The following is a 23301-nucleotide window of genomic DNA, read 5'->3' as shown; positions in this document are numbered from 1 at the left end:
AATGGACTTAAAAAACTATCACAAGAAAATAGATCACTCCTGAATAGTAAAATAACACGATTAGAGATAGAACATGCCATTCAGAATATGAAGCTGGGCAAGTCTCCAGGGCCAGATGGCTTGACCTCCAAGTACTATAAGACATTAAGTGACTATTTGATTCAACCACTGATGGAGGTCAGCAATGAAATTATGGAGGGAAAGAAGGCGCCTGAATCGTGGAAGGAAGCTTTCATCACATTGATCCCAAAATCAGAAACTGAAAAGACACAACTTAAGAACTACCGTCCCATTTCCCTTTTAAATGTGGATTATAAAATATTTGCTGATGTTTTGGCAGGAAGACTCAAAAGAGTTTTAAATGAGATAATTCATAAAGATCAGGCAGGCTTTCTCCCAGGAAGACACTTGTTTGCTAATACAAGGAACATTATTGACATTTTGGAACTTTTGCAAACAAATATTAATACTAAAGCAGTTTTAATTTTTATAGACGCGGAGAAGGCCTTCGATAACATCTCTTGGAAATTTATGAAGGGGAATTTAAAAGAAATGGGAGTGGGGCGGGGTTTTGAAAATGGGATTGATGCGATTTACTCAGAACAAAAGGCAAAACTGATAGTTAACAATGTGGTTACAGAAGAGTTTAAGATTGAAAAAGGGACACGACAAGGCTGCCCGATTTCCCTCTTGCTGTTTATTTCTGTCCTGGAGGTACTCTTGAACTTGATTAGAGGGGACCGGTTGGTGCAAGGGATTCAGATCGGAGCGAAACAATATAAACTTAAAGCTTTTGCAGATGACCTTGTCTTGACATTGCAAGAGCCAGAATCTAGCACAAAAAGAGTGTTACAATTGATTCAGGACTTTGGTCGGGTGGCGGGTTTCAAACTAAATAAACAGAAAACTAAGGTGTTGGGAAAAAACTTGACAGATACAGAGTTGGAACGGTTTCAGAGAGAAACAGAATTAAATTTGGTAAAAAGGGTGAAGTACCTAGGGGTAAATATAACAGCAAAAAATTTATGTCTCTTTAAGGATAACTATGATAAATGTTGGTCTGAAATTAAGAGAGACTTGGACAGCTGGACAAATTTGAAGCTCTCTTTGTTAGGCCGAATTGCTGCTATCAAGATGAATGTATTGCCAAAGATGTTGTTTTTGTTTCAAACATTGCAGATTGTAGACAAAACGGAGTGTTTCCGGAAGTGGCAGAGAGATATTTCTAAATTTGTCTGGCAGGGCAAAAAGCCCAGAATTAAGTTCAAGATACTAACTGATGCGAAAGAAAGAGGGGGCTTTGCCCTGCCAGACTTAAGGCTGTACTATGAAGCCGCAGCTTTCTGCTGGCTAAAAGACTGGCTACTTCTAGAAGACACTGATGTCTTAGATCTGGAAGGTTTTAACAATGCATTTGGTTGGCATGCATACTTATGGTATGATAAAGTTAAGATCAATAAGGCCTTTAAGAATCATATCGTCAGGAAAGCAGTGTTTAATGTCTGGACAAAATACAAAGATCTATTGGAAAATAAAACTCCAAGATGGCTATCACCTCTGGAGGCCAAGGCCCGAAAAAGACCCAATATGGAGGCCAAATGGCCGAAATATTGGGAAATAATAGAGAAAGAGGGCAATAATTGGAAATTGCAGAGTTTGGAAAAAATGAAAGACAAAGTGCGAGACTGGTTACACTACGCTCAGATCCAAGAAATTTTTAAAAATGATAAAAAGTTAGGATTCCAGGTGGAGAAATCGAAGTTGGAAACAGAATTGTTAGAACCTAAGACTAAAGTACTCTCAAGAATGTATAACTTGCTGTTGAAATGGAATACACAAGATGAAATGGTTAAGTCGGCCATGATAAAGTGGGCACAGGATATTGGGCATAATATTATGTTTGAGGATTGGGAAAGGTTGTGGACCACGGGGATGAACTTCACGGCATGTAATGCTCTGAAGGAAAATGTAATGAAAATGATATATAGGTGGTACATGACCCCAGTTAAACTTGCCAAAATATGCCATGTGCCAGACAATAAATGTTGGAAATGTAAGGAAAATGAAGGAACATTCTTTCACCTCTGGTGGACTTGTCCCAGGGTGAAGGCCTTCTGGGAAATGATATATAATGAGCTGAAAAAGGTATTTAAGTATACCTTCCTTAAGAAACCAGAGGCCTTCCTCTTGGGCATTGTCGGCCAGATGGTGCCAAAGAAGGATCGAACATTCTTTTTGTACGCAACAGCAGCAGCAAGGATACTTATTGCTAAGAAGTGGAAAACTCAAGATCTACCCACGCTGGAAGAATGGCAGATGCAGCTGATGGACTATATGCAACTGGCAGAGATGACTGGCAGAATTCGAGACCTGGGAGAAGAGAGGGTTGAAGAAGATTGGAGGAAATTTAAGACTTATTTACAAAAATATTGTGATTTGGTGGAAAGTTAAGTAGGATGTTTGATCATAAATAATTGGCCACCACAAAATCGGATTGGAATGGGATGTAAAGCGAGACTAAGAGAAACAAATTTTCAGAGGACTATATTTAAATAAGCGGTTATAAAATTTGCAAACTAGATGATAAATTGCATGGAAAAAATTTATGATGATGAAAATGGCAGTGGGAGATGTGAGGAAGTCCAAAGAAGTTATGAAACTCTGTTGAGATAAAAGTAAGGTTGTTTATTGTCTTTGTACTCCATTCTGTAAAAAACCCTAATAAAAATTTTATTAAAAAAAAAAAAATAAATTGCAAGGCTAAATGCGAGAAGATAAAATAAGGCAATTGATGTTGAGATGCTTCTCTTCTGACAAGATGGCTAAATTCTTTTATGTGTGTGGGCACACACAAACACACACACATCTTCAGCGCAACAAGGGAGAGGTTTGCTCTGAACAAGCTCCTATTCATTTTAAAATGCATGCACTGAGGAGCTTGGCAACTATTCATCTCTCCTCTATCACTGATAGATAATCCCTTTCTGAGAAGGGAATGAATTTGTCATATTGTTAGGTGTAGGAAAACAGATAATCTTTTCTTATGTTGTTCTTATATCTTTTAATTTTTTAAAAAAATCTGTAGATTTCTTTGAGAAGGCGAAGCACATTTTGCATCCCTGGTAGAAGGAAGTTGAGAGATAGCCTTTTGTTTTCACATCAGCCATTGATCAGAATTTGTATTGGCTACAGAAAATGATTTCCTTTTCAGTGTTCCATTCACTCCTTTCTCTCTTTCTGCCAGATCTTGATCAGTTTACAAAAGCTGTACAGTACTGGTTTTCCCTTTGGTGTGAAAAGTCCAAGCTTGTGATATGTAGGAGAAATTCAGACATACTTTCTTTCATGGAACTGGATTAATGGCAGATGAGAGGAAATTGATGCCTAATGTGTCCTGGGCCCCTCCCTCTGGCCGCCTCCCCATAGCAATTCTGGCTGCTGATTCTCTGAGCCAAAAGGAGCTCTGATTTAAGAACCATTTCAAAAGTGGAGGTTTTGTGGTTATAACACCAGCAGGAGATGTCTAAAAGAAATTGTTACACCCCAGTCCTGCCCTTTCTTTGTAGCATAGGCGCCGACTCCATGGGGCCTCAGGGGGCCCAAGCCCCCTCAAAAATTCGTTTGGGAGGGCTCTGCCCCCCCCCAATAATTTAAGAAAATTATTAGTTATATTATGCTTTGTAAAATCACAAAATTATGTTGGTATTTTTTATTTTCCTTGTTTGACGATAGTTACCTTTAAAAATACATTCAGTAATGAGTTAAAACAAATAATTATTATGGTAGTAAAAGAGGCGGCGCGAGTAGTTTTGCTCGGTGCGTGCGACTGGCCCAGCCCCTCTTTCCTTTTCCTCTCTTCTGCTCTCCCGCCGGGCGCCTGAGGGAGAGTTACTTAGCGGTTCTGAGGAGCCGCTGTTGTTTCAGCAGGGGAAAAACCGCCGCCCGCGAACTGCCAAGCTCCCTCTCTCTTTCCAGCCTCTCTCTCTCTCTCTCTCTCTCTCTCTCTCTCTCTCTCTCTGGCCAAGGAGAGGAGAAGAAGCCCTTCAGCCAGTCTATGGCCGAGTGGCGGAGGTTCATCTACAACCGCCAACAGCGGCGAGTTCCTGGGGCGAACGGCCAAGAGCTGGGGTGAGGAGGGCGAGCGAGCGGGCGTGCGAGCGAGCGGGGAAGGGAGGGGAGGGGGCGGCCGGCACGAGGGGCGGTGGGAGGCGAGGCGCGGCGGGCAATTGCCTTGCCCACCACGCATCTCTCTCCTTCTTGGTCTCTCTCCCTCCCTCAGCTGGCGAGGGGGCCACGAGGCGGGCGGCAGCAGCAGCAACGGGCTGGGAGCGGCTCTTAGAAAACTTCCCGGGGCAGGACCCTGTTATGGGCCCCCCCAATATTTTTTATAAGTCGGCGCCCCTGCTTTGTAGCCGTGCATGAAAAACGCTACAGTTATCAAACTGAATAAGATTAACTTCTTGCCAAGCAAACCTACTTTGCATGCTAAATTTTGCGTAGAACTAACTAGAGTTTGAGTATTGCGCGTTGCAAGTTTGTTTTTCCCCAGGTAGAGTCTTATCACATGCTTTGAGTCCAGTGTATTTACAGCATTGCAGCCCACATTTTCATAAGTTTATTGCAGAGCACTGGAATCTCGTGCAAATCGATACCTTTGCACAATGCGTTCCTTAACATGTACAGTTTTGTATATTTTAGTGTATTCTATAATTTCTTCCATGTGTCCCAAGTCCTGATTTTCAAAATTTTGTCTACAGTCATGAGTGCTGGAAACTTTGTGTGTGGTTGATAACAGCAATATTCAGAAAGCCAAGTTCTCTTCAGGGCAGGGTTCAGGCTGCATGCTGGACACCAAGCAATGGGTGAAGACAGACATAAATAAATTTGGAAGCCACCCTTTGTTTTCTATCCATTTTGATTTCAATATTAATTTAAAGACTTGAATAAAGAAGACAAAGTGGCAAACAAATGCTGTTGTTAAAATGCTGGACACCTGATGCTGCTGGTGGTGGTGGGAGCCAATAATAAAGGGGCCAAGCTTATTGAAGTGTGTGGGCAGGCTGTACGTATCTTAGTTAAGAATCAAAGCTGGCCGGGAGCAGAGTTTGCTTCCATCACTGAATATCTCACACCTGCTGTTCAGTTTAAGGTATATCTCCTTCCACATGAACCAACAGCCCTAAATTTTACATGAGATATGTCCAATATCTTTAATAATCTACCTGAGTTAAAATGGGCAATGGAGATCCATTCCAACTGACACGCAACAGTGTTGTTTGTCAGAATACATTCCTGAATGTAAACAGATTATGATCCTGGTCAGATCGTCACATTATTCCCGAAGCAACCTGCAAGCTGTTAAATGGAAGTAGGAAGCTCAAGCCTGAGAAAAATTGGGCTCATGAAAAGAGGGCCTGTCCCCTTGATTTCTTCCCACCAGAACGACTGTGGCTAAAGTGCCTGCTGTTAAAAAGAGCTAAAATCAAATCTGCTATTGGGAGAAGGAAATGCAAATACAGGTGAGGGGTGGAAGGTACTACAAATTTGGTCAGGCCATGCAGGGAGGCAGGAGGTGTTAAAACTCTTACCCCGCAGTTTTCCTGATCTGAATCCTCACCCCGTGAAGCAACTGCTAGTAATGATGATCATCTGTACTTCTGTACTACAATATTGTATACGTTTAGCATTTACCTTTGTGGTAAAGGTGTTATGAAATGGAATTCTATGGGCTAGTGGTATGATTATACTTAAAAAAAAAAGTTATGAGACCAGTTTGTAGGATTTATCAGCTTGTGCTTTTCAAATGTGTTCATGCCTTATATAGTTGATAGAAATATATTGTGTAGGTTAAAGAGAAAGTGGTTATTAGAGCTGTTCCAAAGATGGTTATACCTGATCCCTCCAAAATTAATACTGTTGCTTGTCACATTCTCCCTCCTCTCCACCCCCTGTAGGTTGCTATACTAATAATCAGTTTCTGGACCACTGTTGAATGGTTGCCATGGCAATGGTTAGTGCCAGTTTGAGTTTTCTGTCTCTGCCTTTCCATCTGTAAATAATCTTGCATAAGTTGAATTTGCTTTTTTGAGAAGAGGATTGGCAAATTGTTTAAACTACGCAATTATACTATAATGTTTTAATTTTTTAAAAAAGAAGAAAAGAACCAATTGGTGGAAATAAATACTGGCAACCTGTTATTTCTAATTCAAAACCACAGATGTCCATTGATGGGGATTATATTTAGGTTTATTACTTCAGATGTTGAACAAAGTGTCATGGTACCCACCCATTTTGTAGTAAATGGTGGTTTTCCAGTTAGAATCTTTTACGTGACAGTAAGGGGAAAACTTAGATATTAAGTGCTGTTGCTCCTCACTTTAGCACAACTTTAAAAGCAAGCAAACTGGGAGGCTTCAGTGCTGAGTGGAGGACTGGTATGAGTGGGGGGGGCTGCTTGACCCTTTCATGTCAAGACATCCCTACTCAAAATCCCCCCCAGCTGCTTTTTACTCTCATGAGGGAAAACATTTGGACCACGAAAATGCAGTTTGCAACTACAGAACCCCCAGGAAGCCTGTAAAAACCCCATGGTTCCTACAGGATAAATCTTTTCTCATACAGGGCAGTGATTGTTAAAGGTAGGTTAGAAAGCAATGTTCCAGCAATGTTCCAGCAGAATACATGCAACAATTCATAGCTTTTGGAATTGATGGGTAATATTTATTAAGTTATTCTCAGTTTTTATTTTCTAAATTGAGCACTAAAATGTAATTTATGTACATTTCTTAAGCTATACAGATAAGAACTAGCCATTTTTCTTCTTCCCATGTATGGACCATTGAACTGCTGATGCTTTTGTAAAGGCCAGCAATGCCCATTTCATTATTCCCGCTTCCTTCAGCCTTTAAGCATCAGTTAACTTTCTTAAGAAAATGTTAATTTTCAGAACAAACTAGTGGAAGAATCAAAGGCTGCCCTCTTTATTTGATCATCATTACTGAGGTTTCTGTACGGAGCTATTATAACCTCTCCTTCGTTTTTACTGTAGGCTGTTTTATTACTTCGTGCAACAAGAGGTCATTCATGCTATTGGATTTTCTTCACCCTTTGCTTGGAGTGGGAGATAGCTATATTGAGGCTGTCGACAACTCCTTTTGACTGCCAATTGTATAATTCCTAATGGAAAACTTGTAACAGTGAAGGCAATGCCTTTTTAATTCCATCTCTATGTAGAATGTCACATAAAAGTAATTCTACACAACCTAAAATACTGGAGTCTCAAATAACTTAGGTGTGAAGGGGCCTGATCTGGTTAGCTGTTACAGGAACCTGCAAATGTGTCCTATTGTCCCATGGGTGCAGCTCTCTGCTAACAGGAAGATGGCTAATAGTATTGTCAACACCAAGGGTACCTAACCTGTTGCCCTCCAGCCTGGCCAGGAATGATGGGAGTTGTAGTCCAGGAACATCTGGCGGGCCACAGGTTTCCTACCCATGGTCTACACTGAGAAGCAGCGGATCTCTGGTTTTGGATTGGCTCTTCCCAGCCCTACTTGAAGATGCCTGAGTTTGAGCTTAGGATCTCTTGTGCACCAAGAATATGCTCTACAACTGAGCTATGTCCCTTCTTCACAGGCAGGGGTGGTGAACCTGTGGCCCTCCCGATGTTTTTGCACTCCATGCTCCATTGTCCCAGACCATTGACCATGCCAAGTGGGACTAATGGGAGTTGGACTCCATCTACATTAGTGGGGCACAGCTGCCCTGCACTGCCGAAAGGAAACTCCCCGAGCTTGGAGCAGTGGTGCAAGAGAGGATGGGGGCAGGATTCAGTCCATATTTTTGTTTGCTTCAGACATAGGAAGATTTGGCTTGCCTGGTGGATCATTTGATGACTTGTAGTATATCATTAATAGGTTGTTTCATTAAACTCCCAAGCAGTTGATAGCAAAAGCAAATGACTTTCCCTTTCTTCTTTCAAAACAGGCTATTAGAACCTCTGGTGATCTTGTGCAACTCAGGTGTAGATTGGCATATATATATGAAGGTTATCCCTGAAAAGAGTTCATGGCTTCAGTGGACGGCAAGCTCTGCCCCTTGGGCCACCACTGGGTGTCTGACTTTGCCCTTTCTCTGCTGCTATTTTGTGACATTGTTGATCAGTTGATCACATTGGAACACGGAAAAGAAAATGTGTGGGGTTGAGTGCCTCCCCTTCCCCTGCTTGAATGCTCCCCACTGGATAGCTGATTAAGATCAAGAGGCCCTTCTGCTCTCCAGCCCAGTAACTCTGCTGGAAACTGGAGCAGCCTAGCAGAAGGCACGAAGCCTTCTGCTGCACTTGTGCTTTTCTGAATCAGTGCCAGAGTGTATAATATCAGCTCCCACAGGGCTGGAGTGACAAGGCCTTGCAAGCAATCTGCAGAAGGGAGTATGAACAGCACAGCAGATTACCAAGTACTATTCCGGAGCTTTTTAGTGAAATCTGGAGGGAAATGTTTTGCAAAGGCTCAGGATTTCCTGTAGACTTTTGTGTCCTCCGAAGTCGTTTATATTTTTTTGTGTATCACTGTGTGTGGACTGCTACAATATTGGGAAGCTAATGGCAATGTGGAAAAAGTAGGCTTTATAAAGCATATGCTCACGCAAAGATATCAGGTGGATTTGTATGCATGCTTGCGCTACATAAACCTTGCATGGCAGAGAGGGAAAGATACTCTGGCCCTCTTATCTCAACCCCTGCATGTGTACCTTTGATCATGTGGGTACCATTGCCTCCTCAGTTGCTTGCCTGGCAGTTTGGCTATATCTAAAGACCTCTACCTGCATGGCTTAATGTTTATGTACCATGAAATAACAGACTTCCCAAAGCATCCCTGTTTCGTGGTGTGTAAATAGGGCATCATCCTAATGAGCCACGTGGGTGGAAGATTTTACATGTACCCAGACAAGCTTGGGAAGAGTAGTTTACTAGGTATCCTGGACCTGAGTTGTTTACAACAAAACCCTGAACTTGCCTCGGTAGCTACCTCGCAGGGTTGTTGTGAGGATAAATTGTGGAGTGGGAGAACCTCATCTGCCACATTGAGCACCTTGGAGGATAGGTGGGATCTAAATGTTAAAAAAACCAAACTATAGGCCAATAAACTATAGGCCAATATTTCAGTGCTTGTGTAATATGTGCAAAACTGAGTGTCTTGTCAAACACCCCAGCAGCTGCAGTCTGCACTAGCTGCAGCCAGGTATGAGACTCATCTTGCACAGAGCACATTACACTACTTAACTGCTGTCATGGGCGAGGAATCAGCTTCACCTGCTGAACAGCAGCCTGAAGAGGGAGAAGGTGGAGTGAGCCCACCTGCAGCTGATCAGCTTTCAGGTACACAGAAGAGAAGGCACTAATGAGAACCAGCTGGCTTCAGCCTTCTTAAGCAGAGCTTCCAGCAGCAGTCAAATGCTGGTAATGCTTGTAGTTTCTGGCTTTACCTTGCTGCTTCCTGCTCATTTTGACCCTTAACCCCATGATCATTGGATTCCCTGACCCCTGGACCATCTGACCATGCGGATTACTGTTTGCCTGACCCTAGGATTGGACCTGACTTCAGTTGCTGACTCTGCCTCCAGGCAAGTACACCTCAGAGACTCTTCTGCTTGACTGGCCTCCCCACCCCACTGAGCTCTGCACATTGTTTCTCAGTAACAAGACTAAGACAACTGTGTGATTATTGGTGTGTGGACGCCTGTGGCAAGGCTGTCCCTGGCCAGGAATGGCCATAGAATTATTGTAGTTAGCTCTCCAACCGAAGTTGGTAAGAGTTGCTCTGAGTCAATGAAGTCATCTGGGCCACTCCTGGCAGCAATGGATCAAAAAGTAGCCCCAAAATTTGTGCTTGCTGACTCTGAGGGTATGCATCCCAACCAGAGTTGGTACACAACCCATTCTTGCAATGGGGAACCATTCATCCACGGGATCTCAATCTTGTGAGGATTCACTCAGTTTATTTGTCCTCATCCATCCCATGACTTCACCTAAGCAGCACAGCCTCTCCTGATTCAGATGGCATTGCAGATGAAGCTGTACAACTCAATGTAGAGGGAGGCCTGCATTGAATTCAGGTCTAATGATGTTGGTCTTTATTTAATGACAATGTGGTGAAAAGAAAATGGCAACATATAATGTTATGCACCTTCGTTGCTTCTAACACTGCCATTTGGAATGTGGTAGGGATTCAGCAGAAGGACCAGTGAAGGTGCATTGTCCACTGATCTGCTAAGCGAAGGCATGCTGCCAAGGATGGATAGCTTTTTGGTTCAAGGTTTTGTGTCACCCTGTGTGCGCATGCATACACGCAACACTTCAGAAGTGAGGAACTGTGGTCCTCCAGATATTGTTGGACTACAGGTGCTATTATCATTGACCATGCTGGCTGGACCTGATAAGAGTTGGACTCCAATATCCTCTGGAGGGCCACAGTTTTGCTGTAGAGAGCTGATGATGTGGCAGAACAGATTTTCTTGGGGGTTCAGCTCAGCAGAGGGTGCCCCTCTTGTAGTTCCACCACCCTCAGAGCTTGGGGAAGTGGTGACCCAGGAGTGGGCATTCTCTGTGGCACACCTTATCTACAGAGCCATGTCTGGCATGTTCACTGTACTGTTTTTATAACATGCAGAAAATGTACCTCTTGATGCTGGCCTTTGATACTTGCAGTATATATTTTAGGACCTGCTTTGGCTGTGGTTGTCATTTGTTTTAAACTGTGTTTTTATGCTGTGCTTTCTATGGTTGTAACCTGCTTCTAGTGAAGGGCAGGCTCTAAATATAACAATAGTAGAAATAAAGACCCATTAATGTAGGTGCAGGAAACCTTTAGTCCCCTAGAGCAGTGTTCCCAAACATGGGTCTCCAGCTGCTTTCAGACTACATTTTCCATCATCCCTGACCACTGGTCTTGCTAGCTAGGGGTGATGGGAGTTGGAGTCCAAAAAAAAAAAACCCAACAGCTGGAGACCCAAGTTTGTGAAACACTGCCTAGATGTTGCTGAACTGCAATTTGCATCAGCTGCAGCAGGCATGGCCAAAGGCCAGGGATGATGAGATTTGTAATTCAACAAATGCTGGAGCGCCAAAGGTCCCTTACAGCTGCATTAAGGCATGGTTGATATCATACTATATTGCTTCTTCTCTGAATGAGTCCATGTGCTGACTTTAAATGCATCAGTGTATCTGAATCATGGTAAGGCTGTAATGCCAAACAGCTGGATAGAGTTGTCTGCCTTAGAATGAAGAGGAAAGGGGGAATGTAGCATTATAGACACAGGCAATTTTCTTTTGCCCCTTGCAGTATTGAAATGTATGCATTTTGGAGAGATGATGCCCAGTGTTGGTTTCACATGTGATTATTTTTCTATGTATCTAAACTATTTAGTATGTTATAGATCAGGATCCAAAGAACTGTGCAGATATTTCATGCGCTCAAGAGCGCTTTTGGTTAGCTTCTGTCAAACGCCAGACCTTCATGCCACATGGCACACTCACTTTAAGATTGGTGTGCGGGGGGGGGGGTGTAGTTTCAGAAGCTGTTTGTAATGGGGCAGGACAGCCTGCTGTTTGAAGAGATCTTGGGGGGAAGGGACTCGCAAGGCATGCCAGCTCTTGGGTAGTTCTTCAGCTATCTCAGTATTTTAAATTTTTGGCTTTGTTTTCTCAGGCTATATCAGGGCAACTGCACTAGATTAGTTTAAGAGGAAAGCTAAATAATATATGAGAGAGGTTTGCATGGATGCTTGAATTCTGGCATTTTATTGAGTGCAAGAGGTAGAGTGAAGGATGCTGTAATCTTTTATGATGCCCCTCATGGCAACAATAGTTCTACAGTGTACAGCGCCTACAATTCAAATTTAAACACAAATGGAATTCTATTTTTATTACCTAACATAAAGGGGAAAGGCATACCCAGTGCCAAAATTTGTTCATCTTTAACACACCTAAATTAACATTTATGGGATAACTGTCTCGTGACAGTCATTGTTGCAGGGGGGGAAACATGAGAAGTTACTGTTGCCTTCCCACATTCAATACGTTTTGATGAAAGCTTCAGTTGAAATTCATCTACATATAATTGAGAATCTATCGACAGCATACTAGATATATAGGTAGGAAGCAAAGTGTTGCAGATTTTACCCCTTTTAGCCTTTGGTATAGGTATCTATAGCTATATAAAAGTCGCCACCAACATTTCTTCCTGCTATAGTGGCTGTGCTCAGATGTAATGCTAAACCATAGTTTAGCACTGTGGGAACATGCCAGGGCAACCTTCGGGTCATAGGCTCTCCACTCCTTCACAAGCATGGCAGCAAGAATGAAATCAAAAGCAGTTTGCCTCTTGTTCTAAAATAATTGCAGTAAGTATAGTCATATAGGGAGGATTCTCAATGACCAAAATTGTAAGGGGGGCAAACTTTGACTCTATGCCCTGAAAGCCCCATCCCATGTATAGCCTTTGACCTAAGACCTCTGTGCTCCACCTGTCGGTCTGTAGGCACATGAGGTCACCAACTTGCCAAAGCTAAATGGGTCTGGGTCCAGCTGATGACTTGAAACCATTTTTTTTACAGTATACATTTTCCAACCAGTGTTAGAAATTAGCTAGGTGCTAGTCTTGTTTTGCTACTGACATGGATCCAATTGCAACTACGTGGGGATTTCTAGGTGCCAGGCTAGCAATCACAGTTTTAAAATCTCTGCCTTAGACCATAGTTCATACTGTTTCAATTTCCACTGTGTGTGTTTCTCCTCCTTGCATACTGGGACAAGTGAATTGTTGTAAGAGCAAGCTATAGTCAAGCAAAGTAGTTGAGATCATAGAATCGTGGAATTGTAGCATTGGAAGGGATCCCAAGGATCAATCCCCGGGTGAATAGAGATTCTGTTTTGGCGAACATAACCTAGATTTAAGGCTCCATTTGGCACCCAGCTTACATATCTGAGTTTCTAACTCCGACTGTATAAAACACTGGGCAGTACTCAGATCATTCTTGGGTCCTGATTCCACAGTACCGAAATATCTCTCAGCATGCTAGCACATGCAAGGGCTATTTCAGCCATAGCTGAGAGTTACGATTCAATTATTGATGCCCTTGCTTGTGTTCATACTAGTGACAATGAAAAAGGTGATACGGGGAGAGAAGATGCTATTCTTCGGGGGAAATGGAGGATTTAGTGTTTGTGTTCAGGCTCAAGCTTTTGGAATCATTTATTAGATCAGTTCTGCAAAACTAGCAAGGCCCCACAGGATTCAAAGATAGCCCTCAGTACAGATGTGCAGAGCTTTACACATTGCTCCTCCACTTCTTAAAAGAAACCTAATAAAGTTTTGATGAGACTGAACTCCAAGCAAAATAATACCTGCCTGGTGTAGACTGCAAGTGTGTGAATAAAGAAAAAGTCAGTGATAACTGATGCACCTGATGCTGATGAAAACCGTTCTCCAAGAGAATCCTTTATTCTTTTGATGGATGGGCTTGAAACCAATTTAAAGAAAATAGCAAGAGGATAATATGTTTTAGTGGTTTTGGTAATTTTTAGTTGCAACCTTGCCTGTGTACCAATGTATGCGTGAATATAAAACTTTATTATTGCCCTTTCTGTTAGGCTAATGCACTTTTATTAAACATTGCAAGGCATCTTAAACTTGACATAGATTAGGGCCTCAGAGTGCCTTAATCTGGCCATAGATCAAGGACAGAGACACCCAGGGCCAGCCCACCCATGTGGCAAAGTAAGATGACTGCCTTGGACAGCAGAATCCATGGGGTCTGCTGATCCAGCTTCCAAGGAATGCATTGCGCACTGCCACCACTGTGCCCTCCTTGGAGGCCAAATCTGCTGCCTCCTCAGTAGCCCCCACAATTCTGCCTCTACAGGGACCTCTTGACAAATAGGAGTCACTGCCGGTCTCCTCCCACCCCTAGGGAGGAAATGGTGGGGGCTGCCCTCTGGTGTCTCCCAGGCTTTGCAACCCCCTGTGTGATTCAGAGTGAGGCTCTTTCCCCTCTGTGATGGAGTTTGATTCCCACTTCAACCACTGGGTGAGTTTGATCTGATGTTCTCCCCTCCCATGTTCCTAATGTAGATCTGTATTCCCCCTCTTGTTCCTGATGTAGATTTTTGCTCCCCTTTTTCTTCTATGGTTGGGGGCACCATTTTGTGGTTTGCCCCAGATGCCAAAGTGTCTTGGATCAGACCTGGAGACACCAACTACTTTCTGAGCATCTCAATCACAGCACAATGCAAGTTGGCGAAGAAACGAGTTTGAAAGTGATTTTATGCTTCCTTTCTTACAGATGCGCACAACCCACAAAGTGTCTGTATGGCCTGTGGGTCTGGCAGGCGGACGACGCTATGAGCGCCCAGTTGTGGAAAAGGGCAAGGTTGTTGGATGGTACACTGGCTGGCGGGCAGGTAGACCTTTTCCCATTGATATGGCTGGTGAGTATAGTTACAGAATCTCAGATACAGATTATATTCATGTGAACCTGCATGCAGACATTGTATCACCCACTTGCACTTGCAAACAATCTAGTTCTAGATATTGCATGAACGCTTTAGGCAGGCATACAATCTTCTGCTTTGTTCCGGTGAGCAAAAACAATGTAACTAGGTTCCTTCACCTCCTGAGAATCTCAATCTTTCCTTTCCTTTTTTTCCTTTAAATGCAGTTGACTCGCAACTTGTGTGGATTTAACTTGTGTGATCACAGTTTTATGTGCTTGGTGGCTGGCCAGCTGCGATCCCACAAATTAAAAGTGTGCAAAGTGGAGAACTTAAAAGCTCTTTTCACAGCAGATTTTATTCTGGTGCAAAATAACTTTTAAGCTCTCAGGTCTGCTTACAGGGCTCTGGGAAGGTATTGTGAGATCTTGTGGAGCCGTCTGAAATCTCATTAAGGCCTCCAGAACCTGGTAAGCCCTTGCATGGGGTCAAGGCATGTCGTACCAACTCCGAAAAGGTAGGGATGGACATGGGGGGGAACTTCTGGGTGTCTTTGTCTTTACACAATTCTGGCTTTGTGTGCAATCCGCAGGACCTATGTTCTGTGCAAGTTCTGAGTCGTCTGTACAACTTCATGGTGCTCAAGAGTTTCAGACAGAAATTTGTAGAAATTACTGAAGTTGGGGTTTGTTTGTGTGTTGTGCGTGTTTAATGCTATAATTCTGGCTACCTATGACCATCAGGAGCACTCTTGATAATAGCACTCAGAATCTTCCTCCTTGGCTACCCTGTGCTGGATAGGAAGGTTTTGGCATGAAGATGAACCTGCCATTTTAATAGGACCAGCATATCTTGGAGGGTAAATTCTGGTTAAATCCCACAGTCACTGGAATGCTTCTGAGAGTAAGTCATGACTGAGCCTAGGGTCTGGAAGAAATATGCACCAATATTAGGTTTTGCATGTACACACCTATCTCCTTCCCCCTTCGCTTCTGGATTATTTTCCCTTCACTACAAAGACCAGTTGTAGTAGTTGGGAATGGGGCTCATTCAGTGATGCTTCCTACACATTACAATTTTCCAGCTCCGTATTGGCATTCAAATCTCTGCTTTTAATGGGCTCTTGAGAATCCTCAGTGCATTAGCGAAGGCTGCATAATGCATTTAAAGCTGCTGATTTCAGAGGTTTTGCCCAGGGTTGTAGCGTAGCATGGCACTGATGTTGTAGCACAGGGTTAGTCAACCTGGTGTTCTCCGGACGTGGTAAGCTACAGCTCCCATCACCCCTTGGCTAGGGCTGATTGGAGTTGTAGCCCAACAAATCTGGATGGTACCATATTGGTTACTCTTGATGTAGCAGGAAACTATCATAGGATGGGTTTGTTGGCTGATGTGGTGCTGCTCCACCTGCAGTTGGTATTTGGAACATAATCATTGTTTACATGGCTCTAACCAGTAGTGGCGCTGTGGGTTAAAGCCTCAGCGCCTAGGACTTACCTATTGAAAGGTCTCGGCGGTTCGAATCCCTGCAGCGGGGTGCGCTCCCGCTGCTCGGTCCCAGCGCCTGCCAACCTAGCAGTTCGAAAGGACCTCCGGGTGCAAGTAGATAAATAGGGACCGCTTACCAGCGGGAAGGTAAACGGCGTTTCTTTGTGCAGCTCTGGCTCGCCAGATGCAGCTTTGTCACGCTGGCCATGTGACCCGGAAGTGTCTCCGGACAGCGCTGGCCCCTGGCCTCTTAAGTGAGATGGGCGCACAACCCCAGAGTCTGTCAAGACTGGCCTGTACGGGCAGGGGTACCTTTACCTTTTACCTAACCAGTAGTCCATCTTGTTCAGCACTCTGTCTGAGCAACTTGCCAACCAGAGATCCTAAGATGTTGGCAGCCAGAACAAGCATGATGCAGATAGCACTTTCTTATCGTTTTTATTCAGTGTCTAGTAATAGGACATACTGCCACTGGATTCAGATACTTCACTATCAAGTTATGGATAGATCTGAGGGTTTTTAAAATTTAGATTTACATTGTATATTATTGCTGTTGACTATGAAAGCACCTATAGGATAGTATTCAGAACTTCTCTCCAGAGGGTGGTAAAGTGAGGAATTTTGTCTGATAGGACACCTGGCAAGCATGCCCTGCTAAACTTCACACTGAGCATGTAAAAAATTCATATTGTATTCATGGCTGCCATTAGAATGCATGCAGTATTTGTAATTAGGAATATTGTTGAAAAAGAGCAAAGTGTGAAACTAATAGAACTTTTTGCATAACATGTCTTCTCATCATTAACCCCCTTATAAGCCCTGCTGCTGTATCCTAATTTAATTTACTTTTTAATAATAGGAAAACACTCTTCTCATTTATTTGAATTTTATATGGTATTTCTGTTTGAATGCTTCACTGAATTTCTTCTCTGCGCCTTCATTAATTACTGCAGGCAGCTAGTATCTTTCATTACATGAACATTGCCATGTGCATAGGAAAACAAGCCCCATCAGATAGTTCAAGTGTGAAAAGCACTACTTCATCACGAAATTAGTCATTTCGCACAAACCGCCTGAAATCAGGACTCTTGATAGCTTATAGGTAGATACAGTTTGAAGTGCCCTGCTTAAGGGAGAAATCAACAAAACAACCACGAAGGCAGAGAAGGTTCAAAAATTAATCTCATCAATCTTTCACTGTACAGCTTGTGACTGCATAGCGCTGTCTAGCGGCATAGCTCTACATGCTTGGTCAGTCTTTGGTGTATTCTAGATGCATCTCAAGCGCTAGCTGAATTGCTTTTGATATAGTGGAAGCTGTATTCCTGTCAGCCATGAGTTTCTGTATTTCAGAGAACACAGGGAGTGGGGTGGCGGTGAGGAGCAGTAGCATAGCGGTATATTTTGAAGTACACATAGGCATCTGTTTTGATCCAGGTGTGTGTGTCCATGTGCGTGTGTGCATGCACACACACACTAAAGAGCAGGAGTATGTAGCGATATCTGAGCTATTAGGATCAGTAAATGGTCACTGTATATAGTGAGCAGGCTAAGGGGTGGTGTACTGGTTAATACGTTGGACTTTATATTCAGTTGATTAGAAAATATTAATGCTGGGGAATGTTTGCCACACGGTAAAATGTATGGAAGTCTAAAACAGCTTGCAGAGTATGTCTTTGTGGCAGCATCCTACATATGTAATCTTCCAAAATATATTGGCTCTGAGCTGAGTGAATTATATTTCCTAACAAAAATTGCAAAGTGCTGTAGTCTACTCACTGCAGCTTGTTATTTTGAAGTATAGTTAAAATAAGTGTTTTATTAATATGCATTGCAAAGGCTCTGCTACCCAACCTGGTCATTAAGCAACCACAAATGTGCTTCTTTCAGCACTGCAGAGTTTTATTAGAGACCATCCAATACATCATACAGGCAGCTGAACACTATTGGGGGCCTAATGGAAAACATTACTCTGCACTGCAGTAGTGAGGACGTTATGGCCCTACTGATGTTGTTGGACTACAACTCCCATCATTCCTGATCACTGGCTGGGCTGCTGGGAATCTTAACAATATATGTTGGGCCACAGCTTCCTCACCCCTGCATTTCTGGGTCTGAATTCCTAAACTGCTTGATTCAAAATTTTTAGGACAAAGTTAAGCAAGTTAACAGATTTGGTTCCAGGATACCTTTTAGACAATGGGGCACCTGGCATTCAAATCTCGGGGCTTTTGCGGAAGATAGGTCCCCTCCCCAAATCCTTACTTTCAGGAGAGGGGCAAAGAAAAACAGCCTCTGAACATACTCTTTGCTTGGCAGTTGCTTCCTGCATCCCCACAGCTGAGCTGTAGAAGGTTGTAAAGTCCTGCCTCAGGTAAAAATGCCGCTAAAGTCCTTTTGTCCCAATCTTGATTGCGCACCGTAGAATGATGTAGCTCAAATACTTCTTTAAACGAAAGGCAGTGGATTCCAAATTGAACTTACAGAAAAAAATGTTTGCAAGCATCTTGTTGTACAACAGATTTGCAAAACCTTCATGAATCTTTTTCTTGTGCACGGATCTTTTTTTTGCTGCCGGAAGAAGCCCATTCAAACATGGAAAGATCTTCAACTTCTGGAAGAGCACTTCTGGGCTAACCCCCTAAAATGAGAACTGCACGTGTACAAAAGATTCAGGAAGGCAAACTTGCTGCCTTTATGACTTCCTAAGATCATAAGTAGCAGTCAAAGTCTCTTGACAAATTTTTGGTACTCTGAGGAGGGAATAGGGAGAAAATGTCTGAAGGGTAGTACATTACCATGCTTCCCTGTTTAAATCGTTGGGTGCACAGGAGGCCTACTAGTATATTTAGACGTATGCAATAGCCATTTTGTAACACACTCACATATGACAAATTAAACGCTAAACTGAAAATTGAATCACCCAGTTTCTGCATTCAGTGGACTCAATTGTGACAATTGGCCTAATTTCATATATATGAGAGAAATGAATGATACAAGCAGCAGCAAGTATTCTAGTTTTAGGAAGTCTTGCTATATGCTAGAAATTATGTCACCAGTAATAGCAGTCCTTTGACATCTACACCTCCACATTAAGGGTTCGCTAAATAGTGTACTACATAAGGATTTGTTTTTCTACCACTTTCTCTTCAGAGCATTTTTAAAAAATGGTGATTGTGGCTGCATTAGTATAGGTGTTACACTCATCATGAATGGATATCACTTCTAGTAGTATCAATGACATACTAATTTGCATGTGAAATTCACTAAGCCAATTTTATTTTGCCTTCTCGTTAACAACTACATTCACATCAGAATTTAATTTTCAACTAGTTACAAATGTGCTGTCTGTTGCTTTTAAATCTCATTTTTCACACCAGGCAGGCTTTTCATCACTTGTAAATTCCAATAACTTGCATTAAAGGTCACTGTTCACATTCAAAGAAAAAGTATAAACAGATATAGAGAAGCAGAGCTACTTTTCCAAATGAGAAAAAGCAGCTTATAGCCTGAGATATATGCTGCATAAATTGTGAGGCAACCACAGGAGTGAAATTATATCCTTCTGCATGATGCGGTGTAACACCCTTAGGGTTTTGTTTACAAAGTACAGATTAGCAAGAAGAAAAGGGGAAAAATATTTTTAAAGGTAAATCAAATCAACTTTGGCTTTAATGATTTAACAATATCTTGATTTATGAAGGGTTTGCTGTGAGCCTTCAGGTGATCTTATCCAACCCTAAAGCGATATTCAGACGCCATGGATCCCAACCAGGAATGCAGGAATCTGATTTTCTCAGACAGATCACCACAGTGGAAGAGCTGGAACCAAAAGCCAACAACTGCACAAAGGTATTAGTTTTGCTGTTTTAATACAGAAACCTCTCCTATAGGGGATTATCCAGAACTAATTGTTGATCCTAAACTTTTTTTTTCAGGTTCTTGTATGGCACACGAGAACTGAAAAGGTAAATCTATCTAATGAGCCAAAGTATCACCTGGACAGTGTCAAAATTGAAGTATGATACGTAAGCATAAAATGAGACATAACAAAATTAGTGGTTGCATCCTTGAAACAGCTAAACATTCAAACAGCAGTTTGCTTTTGTGGAACAACTTACTTTACCGGTATCAGTTAAGACTCATCAGATGGCTGTGATTTGTCTTCACTTGTTTTGCATGTGTTTGAATTTTTTTAAAAAATCTGTTTTAGTACTTTATCCAGATCTTAGATTGTTCTTACACAAGATGTTCAACGAAATGCAGCGGAACACTAAAAGAGTGACTGATCTAAACAAATGTAAAATTTCCAATTCATTTATAAATAGCAGCTTCCAGATTATTATGTTTAAAGTTTATTGTTCCTGAATTAAACAGCTTTGCTTTTGAAGAACAGTAGATAAAAGAGGTCTTTATAGAATAAAAAAAAATCACATGTTGTTTATGGATTTCTTTAATAGAGGGAAGCAACAGCTTATTGATACGAGGCACCATAAAATGTAAACACAGTTACTGGCATAAACCTGGATACAGCTGTAGAAAATAAAAGTAAATGTACAATTGAGGAGTGAGTTACCCTGTATATATGCTGTGCAATATACTTTAGATTAGCCCTCTGTACATACCTTTTAAGCCAAATTTACTCATTTTGTCACAGGCAACTCTTAAGAAAACTGATGAGGCGACAGTGACATCCAGGTTTATCTTTCTTTCACTAACCATCTTATCTGTTCAGCACGTCGCAGTAAAATATCACAGTGGCATGAATAATGGGACAAAATCAATTTTACACAAGGAAAAAAGTTTCAGTGATACATGTACACTTATTTATATGATTTAACATTTGTTCATACAGTACCTTCTACAGGATTACTGGGCAATTTGTGGGGTGGGGTTTACATATTAGAGATAGTACTTACATGATATCTATTTCCCTTATATGCAAACGTTGGTTCTAGAACTGATAAAATAATTTTGAGTATGTAGTTGGTCACGAAGCTCTTTTGAAAATGTATCATTCATGAAATCAAATGTACTGTGGAATGAAAAAGCTGCTGATGAGAGGTGTTCCCAACCTGCTTTTCACTACATCAAAATTTAAGTCAATACAGACCACAACACGGTTGGTTAAGATTATGTCTTAATATGAAGAACTGTGAGATTGAAGGGGGTGAGGGTGGGCAATGTATGTGGGCAGACCAAGAAAACTAGATGTATTTGAGCATGGAATGTCAAGTCTCTGATCTAGATGAAACTTCTATTGCAGTGTTCATTTCCAGAGTTGTGTGCTGAGAGTCTGGCCTGAGGAAGTTCCAGTCCATCCTGCCACTGTATTTGGGGGCTGGCCAGCAAAGCCCATCACATTGCTGGAACTAGACAGATTCATTCCAGCCATTTGCTGATTCATCTGTGAAATGCAAACATGGTTTTAGTTAGTATACAGGGGTTCAGATGCTGTTTGAACTTTCAGTATGACAGACTCAAGCTTTATTTGAAAACGCAGACACCACCTTGTCTCAGGGAGGGTCATTTGTATACCTGCACCTCTCTTACATAAACAGGTATCTTTCAATATGTCCGTTTCAACAGTAAGTTTAGTTTTATTTTATCACTGTCCTATGACTGGTCTTATTGCTGTTTTAACGTGAATACTGTAAACCATCCAGGTAGCCTGGTGGATGAAGGGTAATGTAGAAATATGGCTAATAAATAAATAGTATACCATTTCTGACTTTTAGGTAATACAGTGGTGCCCCGCAAGACGGAAAACCCGCTAGACGAAAGGGTTTTCCGTTTTGGAGGCGCTTCGCAAAACGAATTTCCCTATGGGCTTGCTTCGCAAGACGAAAGCCCATAGGGAAATCTCCAGGGACAGCGGGGAAGCACAGCGCATCTTCCCCACTGTCCTCTGACCTCCTCCGAAGGCTGGCGATGGGGCGGAGAGCCCTCCTCCCCCCGCCAGGCTTCGGAGGGCTCCTCCGAAGGGAGGAGGTCTCTCCGCCCCACCGGCAACCTTCGGAAGGCTGCTCCGAAGCCTGGCAGGGGGGAAGGGTTTTCCTTTCCATCGCCAACATTCAGAATGCTGTTCTGAATGTTGGCGGTGGGGAGGAAAAACCCTCCTCCCACCACAAGCCCCGGGAACAGAGGAGAAGCGCTGTGCGCCTTCCCCTCTTTTCCCGTACCTGTGCTGAAGGCTTGCGGTTGGGAGAAAAGCCCTTCTTCGCACCACCAGCCTGGCAAGCGGTCTCCATAGGAACGCATTAATTGATTTTTAATGCATTCCTATGGGAAACCGTGCTTCGCAAGACGAAAAAACTTGCGGAACGAATTAATTTCGTCTTGTGAGGCACCACTGTATACATGAAGCATATTTGCGAATCAGTAGATATAGCGCTGTAGAGAATTTTAAAGGGTGCATTTTCTACAAAGAAGTCTTATCAAGGAGAATAAAGGTCAATGCAGTGGTTACCAGAGTGGTGTGAAAGCTGCTTCTATTTGACCCGATGCATTGTTAGTCCAGTAAAACAAAAAGCAGTAATGTGGTTGGATAGTTTAACGGCAACTTTCCATGCTGACAGCAGCAATGGGCATGAAAAACAACCTTACCCAAAGAATTTCTTCCTGCTGTTACGAGTGTAGAAGCTGCTCTCACACCATTCTCACAACAAATCTACATTCCAATTTTAGAGATTAGAAGCATCCAGAAACGGCTCCACCCTGTCTGGCCCTCTTCCACCTTGTGAAGGCTACTGTCTTCAGTGGGAAGCCTTTTGCATCTGTGGAAGCTCTGACCCACAATTGCAAAAGCCCCCTCTCCCCGACAGTTGCTTTTCTCAAGTTGGAAGTTGACAAGAGACTGAGGTGGGGACAGCTAGTCACCCTTCCTCATTGCCTGTTTATTTCCCCAGGATTTCCAACACCTGAATAAAGGTTAGATGGTTATACTACATCATTGATAGGATATTTAGAAAGAACAGTACTTTTAAAATGTTAGCTAATATATTGTACCATACATACACACAAAGTACAGTGACACCATGGGCTCATTCATACATGCCAGTGAAACCTTGGCTACAGCTCATGGTTAGGGAGGGTAGAGACTAACCACAAGAGCAGGTTCAAATGATGCACTAAGCCAGGGGGCTGGATGACCTGCTATGCCTGCAGCTTTCAGGGCATTGGGAAAGTGTTGTGCTTCTCAAATGCTAAGCATAGGGCTTGCAAAAGCACTTTGTGCGGTACTTCCAAATTTCCCAACCACCACCTGGTTGGGAAACACAGTACCTTTTGAATGTTGACAGGTAGGGAGACTTCCCACCTGC

The 23301-nt window shown here is 42.6% G+C and overlaps 2 protein-coding genes across 6 annotated transcripts in view; one reads left to right on the top strand and one right to left on the bottom strand.

Annotated features, from left to right (window-relative positions):
• B3GAT2 (beta-1,3-glucuronyltransferase 2) overlaps nt 1–20543 on the top strand; it is a 154575-nt gene extending 134032 nt beyond the window's left edge. For all 4 annotated transcript variants that reach the window (XM_083730747.1, XM_083730746.1, XM_083730745.1 and 1 more), the window contains 3 exons: nt 14344–14488; nt 19683–19831; nt 19918–20543. In XM_083730747.1, the coding sequence (XP_083586873.1) occupies nt 14344–14488; nt 19683–19831; nt 19918–20004 (381 nt within the window). In that variant the 3' untranslated portion in view covers nt 20005–20543. The remainder of the gene's footprint in view (nt 1–14343; nt 14489–19682; nt 19832–19917) is intronic.
• SMAP1 (small ArfGAP 1) overlaps nt 20417–23301 on the bottom strand; it is a 78806-nt gene continuing 75921 nt past the window's right edge. For both annotated transcript variants that reach the window (XM_083730687.1, XM_083730686.1), the window contains one exon: nt 20417–21386. In XM_083730687.1, the coding sequence (XP_083586813.1) occupies nt 21249–21386 (138 nt within the window). In that variant the 3' untranslated portion in view covers nt 20417–21248. The remainder of the gene's footprint in view (nt 21387–23301) is intronic.

This window comes from Podarcis gaigeae (assembly GCF_964106915.1).
Source record: "Podarcis gaigeae genome assembly, chromosome: 3".
Lineage (NCBI taxonomy): Eukaryota > Metazoa > Chordata > Lepidosauria > Squamata > Lacertidae > Podarcis > Podarcis gaigeae.
This window is presented reverse-complemented; position numbering and strand designations above follow the sequence as displayed.